This window comes from Melopsittacus undulatus, chromosome 12, assembly GCF_012275295.1.
Source record: "Melopsittacus undulatus isolate bMelUnd1 chromosome 12, bMelUnd1.mat.Z, whole genome shotgun sequence".
Classification (NCBI taxonomy): Eukaryota; Metazoa; Chordata; class Aves; order Psittaciformes; family Psittaculidae; genus Melopsittacus; species Melopsittacus undulatus.
In genome coordinates this window covers 3,550,947-3,578,728 of record NC_047538.1, presented here as the reverse complement: position 1 = coordinate 3,578,728, position 27,782 = coordinate 3,550,947, and the positions used below count along the sequence as shown (strand labels likewise).

The window sequence follows — 27,782 nt, the reverse complement described above, 5'->3', positions numbered from 1 at the left end:
CCGCACCACAGAGACTTCCGGCGGAAGGAGACGCTCCCGGAAGTGTTGCCGTGGTAACGAGGCGGCGCCGCGCTGGAGGGGCCCGGCCGGTGCGAGCTGTGCGGGGCTGCGGGCAGGGTTCGGTGCGGCCGGTGCCGCATCACGTACTATTGGTGAGGGGGGACCGGGACCGGGATAGGGATCGGGATCGGGATAGGGATTGGGACCGGGATAGGGACCGGTACCGGAATGAGGCACAACGGGCAGGAATAGGCCCCAGGACATCGGGGTGGCCTCAGGGTCAGGGCAGGGATGACGCCGGCTGTGCGGCCTAGGTCACAGGCGCAGGGCTGAGGAGCAGGGACAACAGCTGGGATATGGTCAGGGAACAGGGATAAGGGATTAGCACCGGGATGAGGCTTAGGTCACAGGGACAAGTACAAGGATGAAGCTTAAGACACAGGGATGAGGGCCTTGGGTGCCATGGTTTAGTGTGAGGTGTCCCTGCCCATGGCAGGCAGTTGGAACTGGATGAGCTTAAGGCCCTTTCCAACCCAAACTATTCCATCATTCTATGACAAGACCCAGGATGGAGGCAGGGAGAAGGCCAAGGATGAAGCTGGGCTGAAAGGCAGAGATCTGTGCAAACCAAACTGTGTGGGGAGTTGTGAGTGGGTTAAATAAGGGTTTAACATCCACAGTCACAGCGACCTGGCAGGAGAACACCGTGCTCCTGTGTCATGGAACCCCAGCCTGGTTTAAAGCTCCTCCAGCTCCAACCCCTGCCACGGGCAGGGACCCCTTCCACTGGAGCAGCTGCTCCAAGCCCCTGTGTCCAACCTGGCCTTGAACACTGCCAGGGATGGGGCAGCCACAGCTTCTCTGGGCACCCTGTGCCAGCGCCTCAGCACCCTCACAGGGAAGAGCTTGTGCCTAAGAGCTCATCTCAGTCTCCCCTCTCCTGGGCAGGTTCAAGCCATTCCCCTTGGCCTGTCCCTACAGGCCCTTGTCCCAAGCCCCTCTCCAGCTTTCCTGCAGCCCCTTCAGGCACTGGAGCTGCTCTCAGGTCTCCCCTTCAGGAGCCTTCTCTTGTCCAGGCTGCCCCAGCCCAGCTCTCTCAGCCTGGCTCCAGAGCAGAGCTGCTCCAGCCCTTTCCTGTGTTTGGGAATTGCAAGGGTGTATTAAGTGTTGTGTGAGCAAACAGCTGGTGACTTTTGAGAGTACTTCTTGGGGTGAAAGTCCAGAAGACATGAAGGCAATGGCCTTTCCTGGCAGCATTCCCAAGCACACACTAATACCACTCTTCCCTCATCTTGTCAGTGATAAGGATCATCAGAAAGCTGACTGGGTCAGTATCCACAAGCAAATATGCCAGCTGCTGGTCCCAATCCGCACGTCCCTCCCATGTCCCCCTACGGAAAGAGAGAGAAAGCATGGCATGGAGCAGCTGCTGAGGAGGCAGGTATGTACAAGGAGAACCGAATCCACTTCAAAGTGCTGCCACTGGAATCACATAGATCTCTTCTTCCTGTCCTTTGATGTACGCAGGGCTGGGAGGGCACCTGACTGCTTCATCAGTGCTCACTGCAGAGCTTTAGGGTTTGGGTTTTTAAAGGAAACCTCTGCCAGAAGGGAGTGGAGCATCCCCTGCATGATTCAAGGAGCTTCTTGCCCCTTTCCCAGTCCTTCCTTGAAGTCCTGAGCTTCCCACAGCAGCAGCAGCATTCCAGGATCTCTCTCCTTGCCAGGAATTAGTCCATCTCCCCCGTTAGCCTGGGATGCAGCTGAGTTTTGCTTCTTCCAGGCTGGGCTCACCCCTCACTGATGGGAGGGATTCCCCTTCCGGGGGGGCAAAGAAATGAATCCCATCCCTTTGTTTAGCTGCCCAACTTAAACGCCCTTTCCCACTAAGTCTTTTATCTGTGCTCTCTGGCCTCGTGGGTGGTGCAGATGTGCAGCTCCCTTCCAGCCCCAGTGGTTTTCAAGGCTCTTCTTGGGTTGTTTTGTTTATGGGATGGCAGGATCTGCTTTTCCACAGTGTTGATAAAATACAATCACCCACCCAAATGCATCTGCTGCTGAAAATCCTGCCCGGAAAAATAAATCATCCTTCTGACATTGAGTAACTCCTCATGGGATTAGAGCAGGACAGCAGAACGGCTGCAGGGGAGCTGGTACCATCCCAGGGTGCCACTGTGAGGAACATCATTGCAGTTTGGTTTTGAGAATCCTTTGTGTTTGTGGAGCAAAGTCCAAAGAACATCCCAGGAACACCAAGAACCTGCAAAAGCTCCTTCGTTCTGGGTTGGGTTCAAGTTTTAAGCTGATCTTTTATGAAGTCTGCAAAGAAGACAAAGAGTTTAAATGAGTTTTGTGTCCTCACCAGCTTAAAGCTTTTCCAAGAAACTCCACCTGATATCAGGCACTGGGCTTGTTGCATCACTGAATGCAGAGCAACTAAAATCACGCTACATACGTTCCAAAAGACCACGTGAGGCCAGATCAAGGAAGTGCTCCTTGATTAGCTGGAAGCTAATCCTTGCTTTTCCATATGTGCCAGGGGAAGAGGCAGTGGAGAAGGGAGAGCAGCTCCTTGGTTGGCACACGCGAGCAGAGAGCGACTGCCACAGCTTGAGCCAAACCCTGGCCTGTGTCTGTGGGGAAGTCACCCAAGTGGAGGGGTTTACAGGCTCTTTAACAGCTCTGTTACATTTGTTCTCTGACCTTTGTCTCCAGACCATTGAAATATAATAGGTGCTGGGAACAGCGTGTGCTGGGACACTGCCTGCCTGCCTGCCTGCCTGCCTGCCTGCCTAAGGAGTGAGGAAGAGCAAACAGCTTGCTCCTTACCTGCTCACCTTCACAGCAAGGCTGCTAGCCCACAGCTGGGGTGTGTCTGTACACACAGCAAGGCCCAGGGCAGACAGTGTTGTGCCTGGACTGCCTGAGGAGTGGTATAGAGAGGGTGAGATGATTTAATGCCCTGTCTTGCTGTGGCTTCCTCACATTCCTATTCACAGAGCCGACACAAATGCTTCAGAAAAGGCCTTTGGAGCTCAGAGGAAAGCTGTGTATTCTGATGATCAGAGAGAAGACCTGCCCAAAGGAACACTTCTGCTGTAACTCCCAACCCCCTGCGTGCTGTTTGTTTAGCCAACAGGCAGCTCAAGCCTCAGTCAGGACACAGGGAAGCTTGTGCACATCAACGTGCCCTGTGGCTTAAGGGAAGGTGCAGGAAGCCGAGAGCCAGGTTCTGGGTTTCAAACCTCATGTGTACTCCAGAGCTTTGTTGATAGAAATCTGCTTTTGTCAGTGTAGCCTGAGGGCTGCCTGCAGACAGCACCTCCACACTGACACGGCTCCAAGTTTCTGTTTGCAGAATAGCCTCACCTGCGGGAAAGCTGCGTGCTCAGCCAGCTCTGCAGCCTCCAGCACCACTGCTCACCGTGGCTGCAGGGCTCTCACCTCACACTGGAAGCCTTCCTCTTGAAATCCTCACTTCTTCAAGCGTGGCATCGCTTTTGGTGCCTGTGAAGGGAGTAAATGAACGTGGGGTGTTGAAGCACAGGCGTGTTCCCAGCGCCCTGCTCCCACCTGCAGCAGAGCTGGGGTCCTCGGCCTCCTCAAACCCCAACAGGGGGAAAACTGCGTGGGGGCATCTTCAGAGAAACCTCTGTAATTGCAGCACACATTAAAAGAGCTCAGAGCCTGCAGGTCCGGGGCGTGGGGCTACGGGCAAGATGAAAACAGTTCAGGGCCAGAGCTAATGATCCCCAGAGGGCTTGTAACTGCACAGCCTTAAGTATTCAGTGCCGCAGGGCTGCTGTTGTCTCTTGCCCTTTCTTCTCCTCCTGGGAGCTATGCAAGGCTCTAACCCTCACCTTGTCCTCGCTGCAGATGTTTTCAGATAGCTGCATCACGAGAAGCAGCGATGAGCCCATTGACAAGGAGTTAAAAGGAATGATGCTGATCTCCAGCACCTCCCCAGATGACAATCTGCTGGTACCCACACACCGGAGCCGGTGCTGGTTGCATCAGACAAAGAGTGGCATGGACAGAAAAGACAGCCTGATAAATAACAGCTTCTGCTGCTCTGTGCCCCCAGCATGTTCTGACTTTCTCCTGGGTGCCACATGCTCCCCAGCACGGTTTGGGTTTGATGTGGGGCTGTTTCACTGTCACTATGCTGGTAGCTTAGGGGGCAGAGAGGGGGTGCTGTGTGTCCAAGCTCTTCATGCTGTATCTGGGTGCTGTCACCTTGTGCAAAGCTCTCCTTATCCAGAAAGGAAGCCCCTTGATCTCAGCCAGGATCTGCAGGAAACACTCCCAGGCTGTCCTTGAGGCCCTCTGTCCCTGAGCTGTTCCTTCACCCATGGCTTGATCCTCTCTGCCCTTCTTTCAGCACTTAAAGCTCAGCAAAATGCCAAAGCCTGGCCTCCAAAAGCATTGGGATTTCTTATTTCTGCCCTCTGCTCAGCCCCACTTGGAAAGCAGAAAGCAATGAAGAGGTAAGATGGTATTTTCCTTGCTGCACAGGCCTGCCCGTGCCTCTGAGCAAGCCTGACTTACCATGGCAGCACTGCAAGGCACAGCACCACCAGGATTCTTTCCAGGCAGCTTTCCCAGTGCTCCACTTGTGTGAAGAGCCAACACAGAAGGGCTGAGAGCTGGCAATGGCTACGCTGAAAGCAAAGAGAAATAACAACCATAAACCAATCATCCTGGCTCTTTCCTCTGCATGTCGTAGGGGCACAGCACCCACAGTTGCTGTAGAGCTCCTGGCAATGAACAGGCATTGAAATGGAGAGGAGCTTGTGGAGCTGGTGCCTAGATCAGATGCTGCAAAGGCTGAAAAGACCAAACGTGGGCTGCAGGAGGCAGGGAGCAGCTGCACACACAGGAAACAGGCTGGATTCTGGCAGCAAACAGAGAAGCAGAAGCTTTGAACACCGGACCCAGCTGGGGCAATGGGTGCAGTGCAGTGCGTTGGGGTGTTTGGATTGTGTTCGGCTTTCCAGACTCCATGCCCAAAATGCCAGGCCCAGCAGTGGCCGGGAGAGGGTGGGAGAAAGCTGCAGCACTGCGTGAGGAGCCTTCTGCTTGCCTGCAGAGCGTGGCTGCTGCTGGAGCTGTGCCCATGCTGGCACCAGCCTGGCAACCCATACGCTCTGAGTCACCGTTGTTACCGTCAGCAAACCCCCACCGCAGCCCCTTTGTCTCATGCTTTTCTATGTCTTATGATGGTCATTTTCTGTGCTTCACAGCCTTTATGGCTGCAGCCTTATTAGCCCTTTTTGGTAGGTGTGAAGGATTCTTTGTCTAGGACACCACAAGATGTCCAAGGCTATTCCTGCTAGAAGCAGGAGTGAAAGCCAGGCTCTGAGATGACAGCTTTGATTTCCATCCCTTGATTACAGACACAGACAACATTGCAATCACTTTGACAGTTTGCAGACTGGATTCCCTTGCTCACTGTGTCCCAATCCTTGTGTTTCCCTGCAGAAACACATCATCGACGTGGCGTACAGCACAGCCCAGGAGTTGGTTTGGGCTGGGAAGCACGAGGAAGCACGGCCGGCAGCCCTGCATGCACTGCGCTTCAGCATCGAGGTGTACGGCCCCGACTCCCTGCAACTGGTGCCTGCTTATCTCCTCTTGGCTGAGGCCTCCGCTGGTTGGTTAAGTATTGTCTAAATAGCAACACTGGCAAGGGCAAGACCTCCCTTGGGTCAGGTTTCTGGTTTCCTTTTAGCATTTATCAGGGAAGGAGCAGCTCTGCCTTTCAACATTGTGCCCTGTTCTCTCCCTTGCCCTCCTTCAAGGGCATTTCAGAGGGATTGGAGGAGTCACACACACCCCTTTCCAATGTGGATCTGGGGAAAAGAATCCCTCCTTGGCGATGAGGGAGCAATGGAAGCAGATGAAGTGTTTGCTCCCTCTGCTCATTCCCACAAGAGAAGCAGTGTGAAAATCTCTCCTTTCCCTCTGTGGCTTCTTATGGCTCTCAAAAGCCTTCAGTTCCCCAGCGTGCTTGGTTGTGCTCTTATCTCAGGGCACCAGCACAAATTTTGGGAGGCTATTGCATGAGAGGAGCACCTGGGTTCATTCACAAAAGCACACCCTGCCTGCAGCAGAGCTTTTTGCCACTGGCCTCTCTGCTCCAGACAAAAGGGCCCATTAGGACTCTGCATGTGGGGAACTGCTCCCCTCCGCTGCACCTAAGGACTGAGAAATCCCCATAAATCCTCCCCGCTGCAGGGGCACACACAATGAATGCCCTGGCAGCAGAATGGAGCCGTCTCCAGGGTTGTCGTCAATGGTGTGGTGAGGGAAGGGGGAAAAAGTGCCATGAGTAATTCCAGTGTGATATTGTGTGAGTCAGCAGTGGCTGCCCAGAGCAAACCTGTCTGGAACACGTGTTTGGAGACACTGAATGCCATACACGGCTCCTCTGGGAGCTCAGGACACTTGGCCTGGCTGTAAATCAGGGTTTGGACACCTGCTTGACTAAGGAGCATTCAGGAGAGATGTGTGGCATCCGCAGCTTGGTCTCAATACTGAGCTCCTGTACAGGGACAGACGGCAGTGCTCTCTGTATTTCTGAGTTCAAACATGCTCTTTATCTTGCTTATGTTGTTTCAGGTGCTGGACATCTCCCAGAGGCATCAAAGTATCTGTCCCAAGCCGAGTGGCTCATCCTCAGAGCTCCAGACTGCAGTGCTGCTGTTCAGTACAAACTGCATCGGAGCCTGGGGCTGTTCTGTGCTGCTAAAGGGGACTTGGAGAGGGCTTTGTACCACCTGGCAAACGATGTAAGCAAACGGCAAGGCTTCAGTTATTCTGCCTTCCCTAACCCTTCAGATCCATAGGGAAACCTCAGCGGGCAGATTTCACTGCAGGCTCACAGAGCAGGTTGGGTTAAAGAGACCTTCAAGCTGATCCAGTTCCCTGCACTGCTGCCGGAGCCAGGGCAGTGGAAAGCAGTGGGAAGGCAGTGGAAGGCAGTGGTGCATTCCAGCTATTCTGAGCTGGCGTGTGACTCTCAGCAGATCTCAGACATGCAGCCAAAGTTCAGGCAGGTCTCAGGCTGCTCTGACGTAGGGCAGGCACTTGCTAATAGCAAAAAGCTGTTACCTGACGCCCCTTTGGGCACCAGATTTAGGGTACTGAAAAAAACCAATGGCACAGAGGGAGAATCTCCCCAAAGGTTCACCGACGAAGCAAGGACAGGGCTGTATATGTTATACTGGAGATCTAATCCTCTCCAACTGAATGTCATCATTACACCCACACAAAGCTACTATCAAATTCAACAGTAGTGAGTAGGCATCACTCCGCACTGGATAAATTTAGTCCACATGGGACAAAAATAGGATGTCACGGAGTTCATCTGCCTTTGGAGGATCAAATGACAGGCAAAGCATCCCCAGGAACAGGGGGGTGGCCCTTCAAATCTGACAGCCCGTTCCTGTGGCTAAAGGGACTGAATATGCTGTTGAACCAGGCATTTAAACAGTTAAATAAGGCACTGGTTAAATAGCAGGTGCCAGGGAACTGCTGTCTGACAGCAAAGAACTGAGGGAAATGACTTCTAAAATAGAGAGTAACTTATCTGTTGGGTAAGGGGCACCTTGGGGTTGGGGTGTCTGTTCCTCTCGGCACTGTAACAAAGCTGATTGATAGATCAATCTAAGCAGATGCAGTAAAGACAAGGTCTCAGTGTCACTTCAGGGGAATGCAGATGACTGGGAAAACACAACTTTGGCTAAATGTGACCACACAGATGCCATAGGGCTCAGCAGCTCATGTACAAGGTACCCATTGGTACCTAATCTCAGGATTGCAGGTTCTCAGCCTGGACAAGAGAAGGCTCCTGAAGGGGAGACCTGAGAGCAGCTCCAGTGCCTAAAGGGGCTGCAGGAAAGCTGGAGAGGGGCTTGGGACAAGGGCCTGTAGGGACAGGCCAAGGGGAATGGCTTGAACCTGCCCAAGAGAGGGGAGACTGAGATGAGCTCTTAGGCACAAGCTCTTCCCTGTGAGGGTGCTGAGGCACTGGCACAGGGTGCCCAGGGCATTTGGAACTGGATGAGCTTTGAACTCCCTTCAACCCAAAGCAGTCTGGGATTCTGTGGTCCTATGAAACCTGCTCTGTGCTTGGGGTCACCCCGCAGTGAGGTTCCTCTGCCCCAGCTTGTAGGGGATCTGAGAGCATCATATCCCTTTGCATCAAACCCAAACTGCACCTTTTGAGCACCATGCTGCGCAGGCACCATCAGGTGTAACCCACACTGTGGTCACACAGGAGAAACAAAATGTGATGCTTGCAATATTCTTAATCCATCAGGAAACGTGTCCCAGCGTTGAGATGAATGTTAAACCTCGGAGTCTGGCTTCATGTTACATACTGCTTGCAGGTTTACCTCGCTAGTTCTGCGTTTGGACTGAAGTCTATCGAGGCCTCTGGAGGCTATTTCCACATGGCTGATGTTTTCTTGCGCCAGAACAAACTGGACATAGCAAACTCACTCTACGCTGAGGTTGGTAACACCAAAAGCCATCCTTTAGCTCTTTCTCTTTCATCCCTGTGCTTTTCCTAATGTTCTTCCTGTTTCTGCTTGCCTTTAATGTGATGGCGACCGTATCAGCTGCCAGTGTGGCCTTTTAGGATCCATCCCAGGAACCCTTTGCATACTTAACTATTGCCCTGCTTTAAGCTCAGCAGACACTAATCCTGTCCCGGGTGCAGATTGTTGTTCAAATTGGGTTCAATTTGGACCATTAAACCTTCTTCCAAACCAGTTTTGCTACCACCTGCCCTGCACCAGAGGTTAAAGAGACACCCACAAGGAGAGAGTGTCACTGAGGAGTGGCCACCTAAAAGTGATGCTAAGAATAAAAGCCACACAGATAAGATGGTTGGAACAGGGGGATCAAGCAAGGGAAGGAGTAATTCTCTAGTCACTCTAATAACTGGGGGGGGAAAGAGCTTTCCTTTGCCTATCCTGGTTTTCTGTGGAAACAAGGCTTTGGCAGCATCAGCCTCATTCCCCACACATCCTTCAACCCCACTGACCCAATTTGGTTTAACTGCTTAGTCAGATTACTTGAAGTTTGATGAAACTTCACACTCAGGTGGAGAATTGAGCTCCCAGACCAGGCTGCCACTGGGATCATAGAACCATGGAATAGTTTGGGTTGGAAAAGACCTTAAGAGCATCCAGTTCCAACCCCCCTGACATGGGCAGGGACACCTCACACTAAACCATGGCACCCAAGGCTCTGTCCAGCCTGGCCTTGAACACTGCCAGGGATGGAGCATTCACAACCTCCTTGGGCAACCCATTCCAGTGCCTCAGCACCCTCACAGTAAAGAATTTCCTCCTTATCTCCAACCTGAACTTCCCCTGTTTCAGTCTGAACCCATCACCCCTTGTCCTGTCGCTCCAGTCTCTGATGAAGAGCCCTCCCCAGCATCCCTGTAGGCCCCCTTCAGACACTGGAAGCTGCTCTGAGGTCTCCACGCAGCTTCTCTTCTCCAGGCTCAACAGCCCCAACTTTCTCAGCCTGTCTCCATACAGGAGCTGCTCCAGCCCCTGAGCATCCTCATGGCCTCCTCTGGACTTGTTCCAACAGCTCCATGTCCTTTGTATATTGAGGACACCAGAACTGCACACAGTGCTCCAGGTGAGGTCTCACAAGAGCCGAGTAGAGGGGCAGGATCACCTCCTTCCCCCTCATGGTCACACTCCTCTTGATGCAGCCCAGGATACAGCTGCTTTCAGTGCTGCGAGCACACACAAAAGATGGGTTAGGAGCAGTCAGATCCCAGTGTGAGGTGCTGCAGCCCGGCCGAGCACTGCAGCACACGGTGTGTATAGAACAAGCAGTCGCTAAATGCTGGGTGTTCATAAAGTGCAATAATTCACTTGTTTCCGGGTAGGTGACCAGCACCTGGCATTCCTTTCTCCTGAAGTCACTCCGAGCCCAGCAGCAGGTTCTCAAGTCGCGACCGGAAACATCCCTGTTCACCGAGGACAGGGCACCCAGGGAGGAGCCCATGAGTAAGCACCCCCATGGCACAGAGCTGCTTGGAGATGGGATATGGGAGAATCCAGACATCCTCCAGGTCATGGTTTGTGTGGCGTTTACACGGAGCCAGCTGCGAGGCAGCCGTGGGTCTGTCTGATGATGATGATGCTCAGGGATGGATGGAGCAAAGGAGGCCACTTGAGGAATGAGGGTGTTCAGGTGGAAACGCAGCTTTGCCCTTTCTGCTTTCACTGTGCCCTTGGCAGTGACTTCAACGAGACAGGATTGTACCTTTCAGGCATTGGGTTCCACTTCAACATTCTCATTTCTCTGCAGCTCCTTTGTCTCCGTTTCATTCTGTGCAAGTGGCAGTTCAGCTCAGGCAGGTTTGCAACTCTATCTTCTGAAGCAACAGAGCAGTGTGGAATAGCATGTACTGATAATGGGATGTGTTAATCTAGAGAATACCCTTAGAAGGGAAGCTGAGGAATCTCTCACTAGGACAGAAAGGTGCATGAGACAAGTGAAGGTCCTGCCCTGTGGGGGCAATTCCAAGCACAAACCAGGCTGGGATTCCATGATAAAAACAGTAGGAAATGTGCTCATGTGGATGGTAAAACCCTGTGGTCCCCTGAAGCAGACTCTGGACCTTGTCCTCTTTCTACCATCTCTTCCAATAAGGATATGGTCAGAGAAAAGAGGTTTCTGTAAACCCCATTAGAGGCACTGTCTCCATCAACAGTCCCTGCAGTCGGAGCCAGCCCAGGACAGGGCTCCCCGATAGCATCTTGGTTCTGACAGAAGTATGAAAGTTGCTCTTTTCATGCAGCTGTTTTGACTCCACATCCTTACTAAAGGCTAATCAACACAATTACTGACTGGATGAAAAGATACCTGCTAATGGGTGTGCAATTTGCATGGAGCTGGGGATGCCACGTTGATGCTTGCAGTAGAAATGCTTTGATGTCTAGAAGAGATAACTAGCCAGTGTTGAATGTATTATCTTGCACCCAGACATACATCCAACAGGACTCTTTCATTCCCAATGCAGCTGAAGCCCAGCAAGTGGAAGGAATCCGAGTGCTGAGTGCCATCTTAGACATCAGAGAACAGGCACCAACACAACAACCTGGGGAAACTGCCCGAGTCCTGCACGCTCTTGCCATGCTTCACTACCTGCTCATGGATATACCAAAGGTAGGTTTTGCTCAGGGATATGGTGCAGGGGAACTGCTTAACTCTATTCCCATGCTTGTCTCCTGGAGCCAGTTGCTGTGTTCCCCTGGCACCATTCCCATGTCCATGACAGCCTGGCAGTGCTGGGTGACCAAGGACGGAGCTGTCTCAGTGACCCTGCATGGAGCTGCTCATGGTCTGCCCTCTGTCAAGGCTAATAAATCCCTCTGGATCTGTGTTGGTCTCTGTCAGGCAACACTGGATCCATAGCACCAAAGAATGGTTTGGGTTGAAGGGACCTTAAAGCTCCTCCAGCTCCAACCCCTGCCACAGGCAGGGACCCCTTCCACTGGAGCAGCTGCTCCAAGCCCCTGTGTCCAACCTGGCCTTGAGCACTGCCAGGGATGGGGCAGCCACAGCTTCTCTGGGCACCCTGTGCCAGCACCTCAGCACCCTCCCAGGGAACAGCTTGTGCCTAAGAGCTCAGCTCAGTCTCCCCTCGGGCAGGTTCAAGCCATTCCCCTTGGCCTGTCCCTACAGGCCCTTGTCCCAAGCCCCTCTCCAGCTTTCCTGCAGCCCCTTTAGGCACTGGAGCTGCTCTGGGGTCTCCCCTTCAGGAGCCTTCTCTTGTCCAGGCTGCCCCAGCCCAGCTCTCTCAGCCTGGCTCCAGAGCAGAGCTGCTCCAGCCCTCGCAGCATCTCCATGGCCTCCTCTGGCCTCGCTCCAACAGCTCCAGGTCCCTCTTGTGCTGCTGCCCCAGAGCTGGAGCAGGACTGCAGGGGGGGTCTCCCCAGAGCCCAGCAGAGGGGCAGGATCCTGCACTTCTCCACGTTTTCCAGGTTCCTCCTATCCCTGGGATGCTCTGGCAGAGCACTGCTGGTCACAACCTGCATGTAGCCATCACGGCACAGGCTCTGCAGGGAGCAAGACTTGGGCCTCACATGTGTCCTCCTTGTGCCAGATCCCTGCCATGGCCGTGTCCCTCGGGTGGACCCTGTGATTCAGTTTTGCTTTTGCACCCCTGGATTTTTATGGCTAGAAATTCTGGAGGCGATGCCTTCGCTTCGGAATGCCCCATTCTCAAACACTGGTTTTGAGGAAGTGCTGAGCAGAATCCAGCTGGAAATGAGGCCTCTTTGCTCAGGCTATTGCTCCAAATCCCAGGCTGCTGCTGCTGCCTGTGTCCTGGAGGGTCAGTTCCAGGTTACTGATAGTCTCCTCCTTGTATCGGAGGAAGCTGCAGTGCTCTGAGTCAGTGGTTGGAAGCCATAAAGAAGCACATTCAAATTAGGAGGGAAGGGGAAGCTTTATAATTGTGAGAATGCCTAATCCCTGGAAGAGCTACCAAGGGAAATGAGGGATTTAGTGCAGACTGAGTCAATACAGCTGTGTTCTTCCTGAGACAGCTTTGGGAATGCTGTGAGCTGCTGCATTTGATGGGAGGTGATGATCCCCATCACGGGGGGGTGTTAGTAATCTCTTCTGTCTGCACCACTGGATCCCAACCGTGATCACTGCTGGCAGCTTTACTCTCTCCTGCAAAGCAGCTTGTTCAGGTCACCCTCAGAAGCTGGAGCTGCTCCGGAGCCGCTCTTCCAGGGCAGCCAAATTTCCTGACAATTCCTTTGTCTTTTCCCGTTTTATCCCAGGCTCAGGAGCTGGGGCTGAAAGCCTTTGAGCTGGTGAAGCAACTGCCCCAGCAGGAGCTTCTAGAACCCCTCGGGCACTTGCTGAAGCTGATGAACGTGGAGCCTTCCTCCCCAGAGTGAAGAACTTCCTACCAGACCAGCTCCTTGGCCTGTGTTTGGGAATCAATCCTGTTGGGATGAGCCCACTCTCATGGACCACCAACCTCCATAGCCTGTTATGGGGTAACCGCGTGAGGGTAGGAACAATAGCACAACCAGCACCTGATGCATAATTCATTACCTGATGAGTTATGAATAAACCAAGAGCCTCTTGCACCCACCTGGTGTCCGGCTGAGGGCTCTGTGGCTGCTTTCCTGGGGTTTCTTTTGGGTTTGGTGGAGGACATCAATGGAGGGACATGGGGAAGGTCTTTGCTGTAGACCCTCCTGCTCCTCAGGACCCAGTTTGACTCCATCTCCTCAGCTCCAAACCTGCTGCTCCTTCTGCAGAGCTTTAGAGGAGCCTGGAAGCCAAGGGCCTCATTTGTGCCGTGTATGGAAGGAGCAGGAGCACAGCGTGAGGGCCTGGAAGCTGTCAGGGGGGGGCAAACAGACCAGGCAGCCCCAATCCCAGCTTCCCACCCAAAGGAGATGTGGATAAACGTGCAGGCATCCCATGAACTGCGATGCCAGCCTCCAGAGGAGCTGTCCCCTTGTGTCACTGTGTGCTCCTGCCCACAGCCCCCACCCAGCACACCCCATTCTGCAGCTCCCGTGGGATTCTACCCTGGGAAACGGTGGGAGCCAGGCAGGGGGGATACGTGACCCTGGGAATAGGGACCCTGGTGAGCAGGACAGGCTCCTGGAGCTGGGAGAGGCTGAAGGGAACTCTTGCTGCTGCCAAGGGCTGAACAGGGCTCGGCTTTAAGCCTGTGATTAAGTCTCATTTACTTCAGGAGGATTTATGAGGGCATTTAATTGCCTCGAGGGAGCAGGATGGAGGCCAGTGCCTGCCTTTGTGAGCGCTTCATCAAGCTGGGACCTGAGCAATTACAAGGGGTTGGTGCTGCTGGTGAAGGGAAAACCTCCACTGCAGCCTGGGCTGGGGTACACATTGTGCTGGATGGGGCTCACAGCAGGCAGGCCAAGGGGGGACCCTCTGGATATCCTATGGGAGATGCTGGTGGATGCATCCATCCTCACCGGTCCTCTCTCTGGCTGTAACCAGTGCAGCAGGGGGCACCGTGCTGCTGGCACAGGGCCTTGGGTCATGGGGGATTTGGGTCACAGCGCCCAGGGATTTGGAGCTGTGCCGGTAATCCCGGTGCTCTGAGCCTGCGCCATGGACCAGCAGCTCCTGACCGCTGCTCTGGGCAGCTTCACGCTGCAAATACAGCCTGGAAATCAACTGTGCATTGGGATGAGCATCCCGGGAATGGGAACAAGCAGGGAGCTGCTGGTGCGGGCACTGACACAAATCAAGAGTGGTTTTGGGGAGGTTTGAAGGATTTTAGTCATTTCCTGCACTGCACCAGCCGCTTCCTGCACCTGCCCCAGGGGTGAGGAGAGGAAAAAGAGCCTGAAGTGACCAAAAGCAGCGTTTCTTTGCCTGGAATGTTCAGGTCCTGGTGCCTTGGCAGGGAAAGAGGGGTAGGAACAAACCCTGCCAGGAGCAGGCCTGCCAGTGCTGGAGCCCTGCACAGCCACACATCCAAGGCAGGGCTGAGATCCATGGAGGGGCTGGGACCTCCAACACCCCCCGGGGGGTGGTTTGTAACCGGGAATGTTACTCCCAGGGTGGAAAATCCTCACAGGGACCCAGAGGAGCAATGGGGCCTCTATAGGAGCTGGTTACCCCCCAGCCCAGACAATGGCATCTACACACCAGCACAGACAGGAGGATGAGGAGGACACAGTGCTGGAGGGGTGACCACAATGCCCTGAGCTTCCCATCCCCAGAACAAAGGCACAGGCCAGGTCACTGCGTCCATCCTCCTTTATTGTGAGCGCTCCACTCACCTTCCTCTGGGCACTTCACTTTATACACTTGGGTTTTAAACCAAACCCCACAGGTCTTTAGCACGGGGAACTTGTGGAGTGAATTATTCCCCCTTCCCTCCCTTTACCTTTATTTCCTTTCACATGGAATCAATTCCAACCCAAATACATGGAAAAACCCCACTACTTCAAGCCCTGCCTGTGGCTCGGGAAGGTGCTGGGAGCTCCCACAGCTGCGCTCAGGGATGCGCCGGGATCATTCCCGTTATCTCTGCAGAGGACAGGGATTTTCCGGGGTTTGTTTTTAATATACTACAGCCTGGAACTCAGTGCAATAGGTACAACTACAGTGCAGGTACGGAACTATACAAAAGTCGTCCTACCCGTGGACAAAGCTGCTCCTTGTCGCTTAGAAAACTACCCCCTTTGCGTCTGTACCTTGTGGAGACGTTGTACAACGTGACTATACGCCGAGAGTATTTACAGTACGTCGCTCGTCGAATCAAACGCTATAACTTAAAAGGGCTCCTATGAACAACCACGGAACAAAAATATATATAATATAAATATCTTCCAGTCTATACACAGCGCAGGGGGGAAGGGAGCTGGGTCCGGGGCTGTGGCGTGGGGGCAAATATTGCCGAGGTTAACCCAAAGCGGAGGCTCGGCACGGCGACACCGAGCGCGCTCTAACCGCTGCCCCGGGTGGGAAATGGCCATCCATGACCCACCCCCTGGGCCCCGGGGGGCTTGAAATCAGTTAGACTGCGTTAAAAAAGAGCTGGTTGGGGTTTGCACCCATCCTGGCTTTAGGTTTAGTCAATTTACGTGATTTTTTTTTCTTGGTTTTTTTTTCCTATGATTAGAACGTTAAAAAACCCAAAAACAACCATGGAACAGGTTCCAGCTTTAAAACCTTCCGCTACGTGATGCTCGCCGAGGGACCCGTCGCGGCGTTCCAGACCCGAGGGAACGTGGCCCCCGGGTGGGAAAACATCGCTCGCCTTTGAAATCCTGGACGCGAAACCAGCTAAAACCAAAGAAACAACCCCAAAAAGGAACAACAACAAAAAAAATAAAATAAAATAAAAAAGAATCTTTCCTAGGAGGAAAAAAACAAAAAAAAAAAGAAATAAAACTTGATAATAAAATGTGTCGAGTCCTTTCCCGGTGGAGCAGGGCAGCCGGGGCAGGGGCGCGCGGCCCCGCGCCATGGTCTGTACAGAGCGTTCCCAACCTCAGCCCCAAAGCAGGGGGTTAGACCTGTGAGTCAGCACCCAGGCTGTGGAACTCATCCGGGGTTTTGTCGCTCTGAGCCGCTCCTCCCTGCCGGAATCCGGAGGCGATCTCGTCGAAGGTCCGGCCCTTTGTCTCCGGCACCTTGAAGTAGGTGAAGATGAAGAAGAGCACTAACAGCACCATGAAGATGATGAAGACGTAGGAGCCGCAGAGTTGCTGGATGGAGAGAAGAGGAAGGTGTGGATGAAGTCGCTGCCCCATCAATGCAGCACATGCCCAAGGCCTCCCCCACCGCCATCAAATACCCCAATGGGATGAGTCCTGTTCCACTCCCTGCTCACTTCCTCAGTTCCATCCCTCCTCCCCTCAGTGCCAACCCAAGCATCTTGGACCAGGGTTTAGGCTCCAGGTAGGTCACGAACCCAACCAGGACAGGTGAGGTTTCCAGCAGCCCCATTGCCATCACCAGCCCCAGGAGATGATTACCGCGATGTACTGGAAGCCCATGCCCACAATGAAGTTCGAGGTCCAGTTGGACAACCCGGCGACAGCGAAGGCAGCAGGACGAGGGCCTTGGCTGAACAGTTCTGCCACGATGAACCAGGGGATGGGGCCTGGGCCGATCTCAAAGAAGGCCACGAACCCGAAGATGGCCACGATGCTGAGGTAGGACATCCAGGGCATTTGGTCCTAGGCCAAGGGAGAGAGAAAAAGGTTGGCGGGGTGCAGGAGGATGAAGCATCAGCCATCCCAGAGGTGGGAATTGTGCAGGTGTGGTGCTGGCAGAGAAGCCGTGAGGATTCTCCAGACTGGAGTTCTGGGGCCTCCAGAGAGATGGGGACAGTCGTCACCTCCAGGACCTTCCTCCTCCTCTCCACCCACACCTCCCCCTTTGAGCTGCCCCAGAGGAGGGCAGCACACACACAACCACCTCCCTTCACCCATGCCTTCAATGCCCATCACTCACCAGCAGCGCCAGGGCAACGGTCATGAGCACCGCGCACCCAGCCATCCCAGCCAGGCCGATGAGGTGCAGTGTCCTGCGGCCAGCCCGCTCCACCACGAAGAGCTGTTGGATGGAGACACGTGTCCATCAGCACATCCCCAGCCTGGAGGAAAGCCTCATCTCTAACATCCACCCCAGCGAGGGCTCCATGAGCCAAAACTCACCGAAACAACCGTGAAAGCTGTATTGACCACACCAGAGCCAATGGTGGCATAGACAGGCTGCTCCACACCTGACTTCTCAAAGATGCTGGTGGAGTAGTAGAAGACCTACAAAGGGCAGTGCCATGAGGAAAGGAGTCAGGCCTTGGAGCCAGCACAACCCAAGTCCTGGGTGAAGCAGCTGCCCCCCAGCATCCAGGTACCCCCCAAACTCACCGCGTTGATCCCCGAGAGCTGCTGGGACAGCTGCAGGACGATGGCAATGAGGATGGGCTGGCGATACATGGGGGAGCGGAACAGCTCCATTATGGTGACCTTCTTCTCCCTCATCATTTGCCTGCTCTCCTCCTTCATCTCCTGGAGGTCGCTGCTGACGTCCGTTGTGCCCCGTAGCTTCTTGAGGACTAAGAGGAGAGTAGGAGTCAGGAGCAGCCAAGGAGCCTCCTGTGTGGTGGGATGAGCTCAGGGGTCACTCACCGCTCTTGGCTTTGTTCTCCTCATTGCGGTTGATGAGGAGGAAACGGGGGCTCTCGGGGGCGAAGGGCAGGATGATGCACTGCAGCAGGGCAGGCAAGAAGATGAAGCCCAGGAGCAGCGGCCACAGGGAGTCATTTCCCATTATCAAGTCCAAGCCGAAGACCTGAGGATGAGAGGGGCTGAGCCAACGGTTCCCTGCTCAAGCTGGACCCAACTCTGTCACTCAGGGGTGTGCTGTAGGCCCAGCCACCCATCAGAGGGACACATCTTGCTTCCAGGTGGCCAACAGACACCATACCATGACACTGCCCATCCCAAACCTGCTCCTGCTGAGCCCCAGATCCACCCATGCTCCATCTGAAGGGCTGTGCACAGTGCACAGCACAGGCAACACTGTGCTGCTGTGCAAACCCCATCCCCTGCCGTGCCTGAGGAACATCAGATAGGGGGACACCCCCAGCACCTACCTGTGCAATGAGGATGCCCAAGACGATGCCGAGCTGGTGGAAGGTCCCCAGTGCACCCCGCAGGGCAGTGGGTGATACCTCACCCACATACATGGGCACGAAACCGGTGGTGAGGCCGGAGTAGAGGCCGATGATGAAGCGGCCGAGGATGAGCATCTCGAAGGAGAAAGCCATCTTGGAGAAGCCCATGAGGACGGCTGACACGAAGGCAAGAATGTTGGACATCAGCATGGAGTTGCGCCTGCAGAGGGAAGGGAGGAGGGTGGTGAGGACCACAGTGATCCGAGAGGCTGAAGGAGTGTCAGGAGAACCTAAACATCAGCTCTGGGCAAGGGGGGGGAGATGCCCAAAGCCACCCCCGCCGGGATGCTTGGGTGGGATGAGGCTGTATAACCCCCTATTGAGGTCCACCACGGGTTCAGCACCCTCAGTGCTCACCTTCCAAAGCGATTGACAAAGAGCCCCACGGAAAAGGATCCGATCATGCCTCCAACGGAGAAGATGGCCACAGAGAGGGACCAGAGCGTGGTGAGGGTGGCCGGGCTGATGGGCTCATTGTATCGGTATAGCCACGTGCGGTTGTAGAAGTCCTCAATCACCTGCAAGAAAAGGAGGGTGGAGAAACAAAGCCATGAGTCAAACCCAGCCCCGTTTCACCTGTGCCAGCGCTGTTATGAGTTGCCAGCCTCAGCCCAGCCACCACAGACCCTTGGCTGGCGTGTGGCTCACAAGACGATGTGTCACGGGGCTGGGAGCTGCCCAGCCGGTGCCTGGGCTCCAGCCCAAGGGAGGGAACCTGATGGGATGCGCAGGGGAAATGCAGCCGGACGGGTTCTGGTCCTGCCCTGCCGAGGAGAGGCATTGCCAAAACACCTCCTGTGCCTCGCCAGGCAGAGGTCACGCTCCTCTCCGGGACATGGGAGGCGGGGGAGGATGTGGCTGCATCACCGCAGGAGGCACAGGGATGCTGGAGGAAGGTGAGGAAGACAGCAGGGGTCACTGTGCCATCCCATCCCCTCGGACAGTCCCTCCAGGTTCATTTCTAGAGGGGTTTTTCCAGCAGCGCTTCCATAACGCAACACTTCTGCTTCCATTCTGCACCACCACCGTGCTGCTGCAATGCCATCTTCACAGAACACCCTTCTTCATGTATTTTATGTAGTTTTTCATGCATTTTATGTAGTTTTTCATGTATTTTATGTAGTTTTCCATGTATTTTGAAAGCCAGCCGGCTTCCAAAAGCTTCAAGTGAAGGGTTGCCCATACCCAAGGCAAAAGAGCAAAGGGCTTGACAGGGAGGAGCAGAGATCTCATGTGAGCAGGAGAAGCTGCTGCTGGCCATAAAGAGGCTCCAAGGCCTCGCTGTCTCAATGGTGTCACAGGCTCCTGATGCTGTGTTTGCACATGGCACGGCTTTCCCATCACTTCCAGCACATATGAGGGCCCCTGGCAGAGGCAGTGCCAGAAACACCTCGTGCTTCACCATCAGGTCCAATAATTCATCCTTTTCCTTAGCTTTCAAAGGCCCTGAACCATCAGGATTTCAACACTTCAGTGTTTCCATTTGCCTCCTGCTTCACTTGGAGGCTTTGATGCTTTGGGGGCTTCATCCTCTTTTCCTACCATCACCAGAATAAGTAACTGGGATCACTGTTTGGAGAAGCCAGGCCCTTGGTGGGGGGAAGGACCCTGCACACACCCCACCAAGCCTTGTGGTGCTCTGAGTTCCTCCCAGCTTCCCCAAAACCTCCTGCTCTCTCCTCTTGGAGCAGATGAAACCGAATCCAAACAACAGCAGGTGCCCCAGCGCTGGCTGAGCTACACTGGGCTGTGCCTTGGCTTAGCAAAACTTAACACCCAAATACCCCCATCCCAGTCCCCTTTCCTCCTGCAAAAAAGGCTGGATGAAAACCCCACCATGAGCTGTTGGGGAGCAGATTAAAAAGGAGTTTCAAGAGAGAAGCATGAAAAACCCCCAAACCAGCCTCGTTTTCCCAAAGTTGGGGGTTTTTTCCACTCTCTCACCCTCATCTCACTGCAGCTGAGTTTCTTGCCAGCCCTGGACCAGTCATCCCCTCCCTACATCTCGTTGCAAGCACCAGGCTGCTGTTCCAGCAGCAGGAAGGACTCTGTTAAGAGAAGCACAAACCCAGTGCTCAGCCCCAGGCTGAGGAAGGAGCTCAGTGATGAGGCCAACAGAGCTCCTGCCCCTGCTCTGCTGGAACCCAGGGAATGATGCATCCCAGTCCTGCAACCCTGTGCCAGTCCTTCATCCCAGTGCATCCCCACCAGAGCAGGTTGCCCAGAGAAGCTGTGGCTGCCCCATCCCTGGCAGTGTTCAAGGCCAGGTTGGACACAGGGGCTTGGAGCAGCTGCTCCAGTGGAAGGGGTCCCTGCCCGTGGCAGGGGTTGGAGCTGGAGGAGCTTTAAGGTCCCTTTCAACTCGAACCAGTCTGGGATTCCATGATTCTATAATCCCCATCCTGCACTCCAATGCAGTCATCCCACTGCTAATCCTGCATCCCAATGAATCCTGCATCCCAACCCAAATCTTGTACCCCAATTTATCCTGATGCATCCTCATCCTGCACCCTGATATATTTCCCATCTTGACCCTGCATTTGATGCATCCCAATATCAAAGCATCTCCATCTTGTCACCCAATGCATTCCCATTCCAACTCTGATGCATCGCAGTCCTGCACCCTGATGCATACCAATCCTGTACCCCAATGCATCCCCATCCTGCATCTCAGTTTAGCCCACTGCATCTGCGTCCCAACCCTGCACCCTGATGCATCCCAGTCCCAAATGCATTTCCATTCTGTACCTCAATGCATCCCCATCCCAAACCTGAATCCTGATGCAGATCTAATCCTGCACCCCAGTGTATCCCTCACAAAGGTGGGTTGAACCCTAATGCCCAGTGTCTTGCTACCCCAGACCACATTCATCCTGCCCTCGATACAGAGCACCCCAAACCCTTCTGCCCATCAGCTCTGCCCCAGAGTCACTCACTGGGTGACTCACCCCTAAAACACTCAGCCTGGGCCTGGCCTCAGCCCTGGGAGCTCAATCCTAGGAGGAAAGCTGAGGCAATCCTTGTTTGGGGTCTGCAGGAACCAGAGTTCAGCTCCGACTTGGATGCAGTCCCATCCACATCATCCCGAGCAGCATCTCCTGGATCAGGTGAAGATGGAGAAAAGTCCTTCAGCTGCAGGGAATCACCATGTCCTTGGGATGTGATGCCTTGGTGGTAATTACAGAGCACTGCTCCCCGCGGAGCCGGAGCCTGGGGAGAAACGAGGGCAGGAGCCAGGAAGCAGCTTCCTCAGCACAGCTCCAGGGATTGCCCGGCTCGCTGCCATCTCCAATGCTGCTCCTATTGCCTGTCTCCAGAGGAGGATGCTCACTGCCAGCTGAGCACAAACATCACCGGTGCGGACTGGTCCAGGGGAAGGCGAGCAGGGATCAGGAATTTTTAGCAGGAAGATGCTTTCAGCAGACAGGTGCATACAGCAGATGGGAGCCGCAGCCTCCAGACACATGGAATTCTGCTCAGGCCGCTCACAGGAACTCCAATTTAATGCAATTCCTCACGTAACATCACGTCCTTTTGCTCTTTCCATGCTGACGGGGCCTGAGAAGTTTTTGCACGGGGTCTTCTATCCCATGAGGAGGGGTTTTGGTGATGGAGGTGGAATTCTGCACTGGTAACAGGATCAACCCTCTTGCAGTGTGAATCCTGAATCCTGCCTCAGTGGTTTCAGTTACTCAGGGCAGTGCACGGTGTGATGCTCAGGGATGAGCCCTGATCTGTCCTTCCACACCTCACCCCAGCAGCCAGGCTTTACCCAGGGCACGCTGCAAGCTCCACATGGGGTCTCTGAACTAATGTTTCCCAGGCTTTAATACCTCCAAAAGCCATATAAATTGAGGAATGGTACGTTTTTCCAGGCTCCCACGTACCTACTGGTCGCTGGAGGATGCTGACACTGTGCTGGGGAAGGAGCAGATGCCTCCTATTCTCCATCCTCCTTCAAACACAGCCTGTCCCGGCTGCCCACTCTCCTCCCAGGGACGCCCTGGCCTGACACTCTGGGATGCGAAGCTCCCATTGGAGCAGCCATTCCCCCTCTCCAGATGACTCAGACCCCAATTAACGCTCTGCTCAGAGCAGAGGTTAAAAGTTAGGCCGGTCCCACCCAGCAAGCATCCTGCACACGTTCCTGGGATTTTTCCCAGCAAAAAACGCTAAGCAAGGAGGAAGCTAATTCTCCCGGGAAGGCAGGAGCTGGCTCACTGCAATCCCATTACGGGCAGTAAGCTGCCTGGTGGGATGTTCTATTTCAGTCAGGCTGGCAGCAGGCACGGGTTTGTTTTGGGGCAGAGGGGATGGAGTTTTGCTGTGGCCCAGAGCACTCTCACCTTCTGTGGGGCATTGATGACACCGGTGTTGTAGCCGAACTGCAGGGAACCCAGCACCGCTCCTCCCACAGCGAGCATCAGACGGGCCGTCATCTGCAGGAGGGGGGAGAGAACCACAATGAGGGGTTAAAGTTGGGGTCCCAACTATGTGTCCCCCTCTCCCTATCAGAGAGGACCCAAGCACTTCCCCTCAGGGAGCTGCAGGAGGAGGAGTGATGCTCGTTAGGTTATAGATTCAATGAGGCTGGAAAAGATCTTTAAGATGATCAAACCCAACCATTCCCCAGCACTGCCAAGGCCACCCCTAACCCATGGCACTGAGGCCTTATCTCCACGCTGTGTGAGCCCTTGCAGGGACAGTGACTGCAGCCCTGCCCTGGGCAGCCTGATCCAATGCCTGAGCACCCTCTGGGGCAGGAATTGTTCCTAATCTCTGGTCTAAACTTCCCCTGGCACAACTTGAGGCTGTTACTTTTTGTCCTATCCGTTGTTCCTTGGGAGCAGAGACCACCCCCACCTCACTACACTTCCTGTCAGGTAGTTCTAGAGAGCAATAAGTCCCCCCTGAGCCTTCCCTGTGATCATGAATACACAGTTTAAACTTGTTTTTATTATGGCATCCACATGGGCTAAAGGGGAAAAAAAATAATCACAAAATCACCAGTTTGAGCTTAACAAAACCACAATAATACTGTTTGGGGATTCCAGGAATTTTATCTGGGCATGCAAGGTCCTCTCCTCAAGCTCCACGTGACACAGGCAGCTCACCAGCACAGGACACTACCGGGCACAGCACCGGTGTGGGGATGCTCCGGCTGGATACTAACGAAGCAGGTTTGCATCCCAGCCTCATTAACAGTCACTGAGCACAACCCGGCTCCTGGCAGCCCCTTCGCCCGCCTTCTCTTCCTCCTGCTTAAGCCCCGACGACAATCAGAGCCTTGTTCGGGAGCAGGGTCAGGGCAGGCCAGTGCTTGGGCCACCTTCGTTAACAGCCCAATTATCCCAGGCGGGAGGTTTTCCCAGCACTCAGCTCCAAGAACCAGGATCCCACATTCCCGTTAATCAGCTTTGGGATGACCCACGTGAAATTTATAAGCCCCTTAATGTGGGGTCTGGGCTCTCTCTCCCCAGTTATCCCAGGTACCAGTGCATGACCCAGGGATGCTCCCCCAGCATCTCAGATGAAGAGTCCCAATGGATTGGTGCTGGTCAGACCCCACCTAAAGGCAACCCCTAAATCAGAGAGACCACAGCAAGGCAAGCATGAGGAAAACAAATGTATTTTCTTATTTAAGAAGTGTTTTCTTCCTTCTTTATTGAACTACTGACCTCACCTCTCCGGCCAAACCACCTCCCTCCCTCCGTGTTAAAGTTTGTAGGGAGAAAGCAATAGGGAATAAAGCAACAGGGAATAAAGGCAGCCTGGTTAATGAAGCCCATTAATTAGGCTTGGCCCCAACACAATTAATCAGGGAGGTTTTGGCACTGGGTTCTGTTCGGTGCTTCTGAATAAACCCCTGGCTTGAGAGGGCAAAAACAGGCTGGGGAGGTGCTGGCATCCCAGAAAAAGAAGGGAAAAATAAAGCCCCCCAAAATCCCAAACGCAACCTCTTCCATCCGCCTGCTGCTCTGGAAGACGGCAACAGCAGGAACACTGGAATCAGCCCACGCGTGGGTAAATGTTGTTTGAAAAATGAGGGGGTTTGGTATTTGGAGAATTTTGGGGGTGTTTGGGGTGTTTCTAGGGTTTGGGGTTGCAGTGTTCCCTGTGCATCCCTCAGGGCCGTCCCACCCGCCCCAGCAGGTCGGTGAGTCACCGGCGGCACCGCGCCGCAGGGATGGGGATGCATCGCACCGGCACGAACTTTGCTCCGGCAACGCGGCAGGTAGCAACACCTCCTCTCTCCAGCGCTGCCACTGCCCCTCCAGAGCCTAATAATGAAGTTACTTCTGCAATTTCAACCTCTAGAAGAGAAGAAAACCCTTAAATCTTTAACCTCTAGCGAGAAAAAAAACCAACAACAAGTTGTGTTTTAAACATACAGCAAAAACCTCAGGATTTTTAACCTCTAGCATAAAAAACACGTTGTATTTTGATGACTGGATGGGGCTGGCTTGGAGGGAAGCTGCTGGTTTGGAGGCTCTTCCCAGGCAGGGTCAGCGTGAGTCAGCTCCTCCCGCTCGCTTCTGCCTTCCCAGCTCCAAACATGCTGCCCGGCCCGATCCGGGCGCGTTTGGGCTTTAACCTCACCATTAAAGGAGAGGCTTAAGATGGCGAGTTAGGGAAATAGAAAAAAAAAAGGAAAGTTGGTTTTTAGGAGCAGCCTTGCATGGGCAACTCCTGCGAGGCCATTTGGGGGGGTGTTTTCTGGCTCTTTTTTAACTGCTCGCAGAAAACAGCAGCTTTATTAGGAGTTTAGAGACGGGGGTGGGGGGGAGCCCAAAGCAACATCATTCCCTTTCGTTCTGTTGTGCAATAAACTGATTTACAGCCTGGATCCAGCCAATACTCGTGTTAACCCCCCCACCCTGGCTATACCTTATAGGTGAGCGCAGCACTTGTGATTTTAACAAGTTCATTTTGTTGCTTCCTGCTTCCTCCAGCGCTCGAACGAGGAAGCATCAGCCCATGGGGGTGACAGCAGCACCCCCAAACCTGTTAGCTTTACAACTCATTTTTCTACCCAGTTTCCTCCAGCACGGAAGGATTTTGGGACACGGCCTGCCTCATGGAACACGGAAATGAATAATCCCTTTAAAACAATTAATATTTAAAAAGAAAGTGTCCCAGGAGGGAATTTCGGGAAAATCCGCGTTTAAAGAGCCCATAAAACCCAGCCACGAAGCTTTACCGACCATCCCAGAGGCTCTAACCCGGGATGGGACAAATGTCCCTCTGTCCCAAGCCGGGCCGGAGGCAGGGGGTGAGCACGGGGAGGGCACGCAGCCACCATGCAGCATAGCGCACGGCGGGGTGAAGCGATCCAGACCCGGCCATTCCCCGGGATAACACGGCCACACGCTGGCTCCCGGCCCAGGAAAAACTTACGCACCCACCGAAGGCCCGGTTAAAGCCACATATGGGGGGATATTTGGCATCCAAAGCGAAGGGTAACGCTGGCACCAGCTGAGATTTGGGGAGGATTATCGAACCCGCGGGTCGGAGCTGTGTTATTCCATGTATTTACTTATCCCCCCCCCCTTTCCCCTTCCCTTCCTCCTTAAAGGTCAACCGGGGACGGCGACTCGATCCGCTCGAGTTTTGCAACCGCAACAGCGTCGGCGACAAGCCCGGGAGGTGTTGTCGCAGGCAGAGAGGTTGGAGAAGCCCAAATAAAAGCACGTCCTGCTTTAACAACATGAAACACCGCATTGAGGGATGGAGGGGGGAGCTGGTACCCCCAAGCATCCCACCGGAGGCTGCTCCCGTTGTCCCCCCTCCTCCTGGCAAAACACGCTCGGGGTTTACACATCGCAGCAATACCCTTGCTGCAATTAATTCCCTTTAATATCAATTAATCATTCCTAAGCCTAATTCATCTCACGGGGCAGTGATGAGGGTGGCAATGGGAAGGGAGCGGGTGTCCCCAGCGCCGAGCCGGGGGCCGGGATCAAGCGCATCGGGTTTCTTCGTTAAGAGGAGAGCAAATTTCTGGCTAATTCCCGGCCCCATGGCCGCGCTGCCAGGAGTCACGTTCCCGGCTCCCACCCCCAAACCTCTCCCAAAAAAAGCCTGGCGCTGGGGAAGAGCCAGGCCCGGAGAAAAAGCCCTTCAGGAACACCACATACCTATATAAACATAGGGCGAAACGCGAGGAAAACGGGATTCCCAACTGGCCAAAGACGGGGAGGGAAAAGAAGGAAGGGAGAAGAATAAGATCCCTGTTCCTGTGACACCTTTAATTGGGATAAAGGGATTATTTGGGGGGGGGGGGGGGGGTAACTACGCATCGCCACGGAGCCAATTCTGTATTTCCTTCCCTGGAAAATAACAAGCAGCAAATACTTGAATAGATCCCAAAGAGCTCCCAAAGGGAATATTTGGGGGGGAAACCGGGTTCTAACGTTAAGGACCCCACTGAGATGAACTCACCTTCCCCATTTAGGGCCTGACGTTGCATCACTGTAACCCACCTCTAACGGGGGGTGATGCTCCCGGGGGGGCCGGTCGGTGAGTTTATGTGGTTTAATAACTCCTTTCATAGCATTTTGGGGTGAAATTGATAGGAATTGGGTCAGAACAGTGCGAGGGGAGCCAGCACCACAGCGAGGCCCCTCATTGCCCCCAAGAACAAACTCAGCACTTTGGGGGTCCTCACTGCCTTTCCCTCACATCCCCCCCAAATTGGGGCTAAAAACGCCTTTTTAGGGTCTCTTCCTTCAGCATTCCCTCACCTCAAAGCTGAGCCCCATTCCCGCGCACTGGGGGGGGGGGGGGGGGGGCACCGTTTCAAGTGCGGTTTTCGGGCTTTTTCTCAGCGTTTCTGAGGTAAAATCTTTCCCCAAACGCCAGTTCCGCGCACGGGTCGGTACACACGGGCTGCGGGGGCTGCGACCGGCGGCGAGAGAGGCCCCAAAACCCGGCTGCCCCCCTCTCTCCCTCCCGGGACGGTCGCGGCTCTCCCGTTGTGTAACGCGGCGGTAACGGAGGGGGGGCTGGTTAAAGGGGAAGCGCTGTAAGCGGTGTAAGCAGTGCTCAGGCCGGACGCCCTCACCTTGCTGCCGGTCTCCATGGCGGCCCCGGTGCTGAGGCGGCGGCGGGGGGGGGGCGGCGGAGCGGCGGAGCGGAGCCGTGGCGCGCGGCCGCGGCGGGGGCATCAGAGCGGCTTAAGAGGGGCGGGGGGCGCGCGGCGGCGCGGGAGCGGCGGCGCCCATTGGGCGGCGGAGGGACACGGGGTTGGGGGCGGGGCCTAGCGGGGAGGGGCGGGGCCAGGAGGGAGGGAGGGGGGGGCGTGAGCGGGGCGGGGAGGGGGGTGTGTGGGAGAGGGGGGGGAGCGCGCGTGCGGGGCAGCACGTGGGCGGAGGGGGGGGGGACGGAGAAGGGGAGGGGCCACGGGGTGTGTGTGTGTGTGTGTGTGTGTGTGTGTGTGTGTGTGTGTGTGTGTGTCTGTGTGTGTATGTGTGTGTGTGTGTGCGCGCCTGTGGGTGTGCAAGGGTGAGTGTATGAGTGCATGGGCATGTGTGTACACGTG

The 27,782-nt window shown here is 54.6% G+C and overlaps 2 protein-coding genes across 3 annotated transcripts; one reads left to right on the top strand and one right to left on the bottom strand.

The window, feature by feature from the left end:
* Nucleotides 1-11: 11 nt before the first annotated feature.
* ZMYND12 (zinc finger MYND-type containing 12) lies at nt 12-13,143 on the top strand. Of its 2 annotated transcripts, XM_005140057.3 has the most exons (8): nt 12-152; nt 1,300-1,441; nt 5,482-5,653; nt 6,622-6,791; nt 8,394-8,516; nt 9,920-10,040; nt 11,060-11,205; nt 12,834-13,143. In XM_005140057.3, exons 2-8 carry the CDS (start codon nt 1,418-1,420, stop codon nt 12,951-12,953), a joined length of 876 nt encoding a protein of 291 aa, XP_005140114.3. In that variant the 5' UTR covers nt 12-152; nt 1,300-1,417; the 3' UTR covers nt 12,954-13,143. The 2 variants fall into 2 exon arrangements, with proteins under 2 accessions (XP_005140114.3, XP_033924555.1); XM_034068664.1 differs by lacking the exon at nt 8,394-8,516.
* Nucleotides 13,144-14,790: 1,647 nt separating this feature from the next.
* Nucleotides 14,791-27,323, bottom strand: SLC2A1 (solute carrier family 2 member 1). Its single transcript, XM_034068237.1, has 10 exons — nt 27,306-27,323; nt 22,588-22,680; nt 18,599-18,759; nt 18,161-18,401; nt 17,694-17,856; nt 17,433-17,620; nt 17,220-17,324; nt 17,017-17,118; nt 16,536-16,739; nt 14,791-16,265 (listed from the first exon to the last, which is right to left on the bottom strand). The coding sequence occupies exons 1-10, from the start codon at nt 27,321-27,323 to the stop codon at nt 16,068-16,070; spliced, it is 1,473 nt and encodes a 490-aa protein (XP_033924128.1). The 3' UTR covers nt 14,791-16,067.
* Nucleotides 27,324-27,782: the final 459 nt, after the last annotated feature.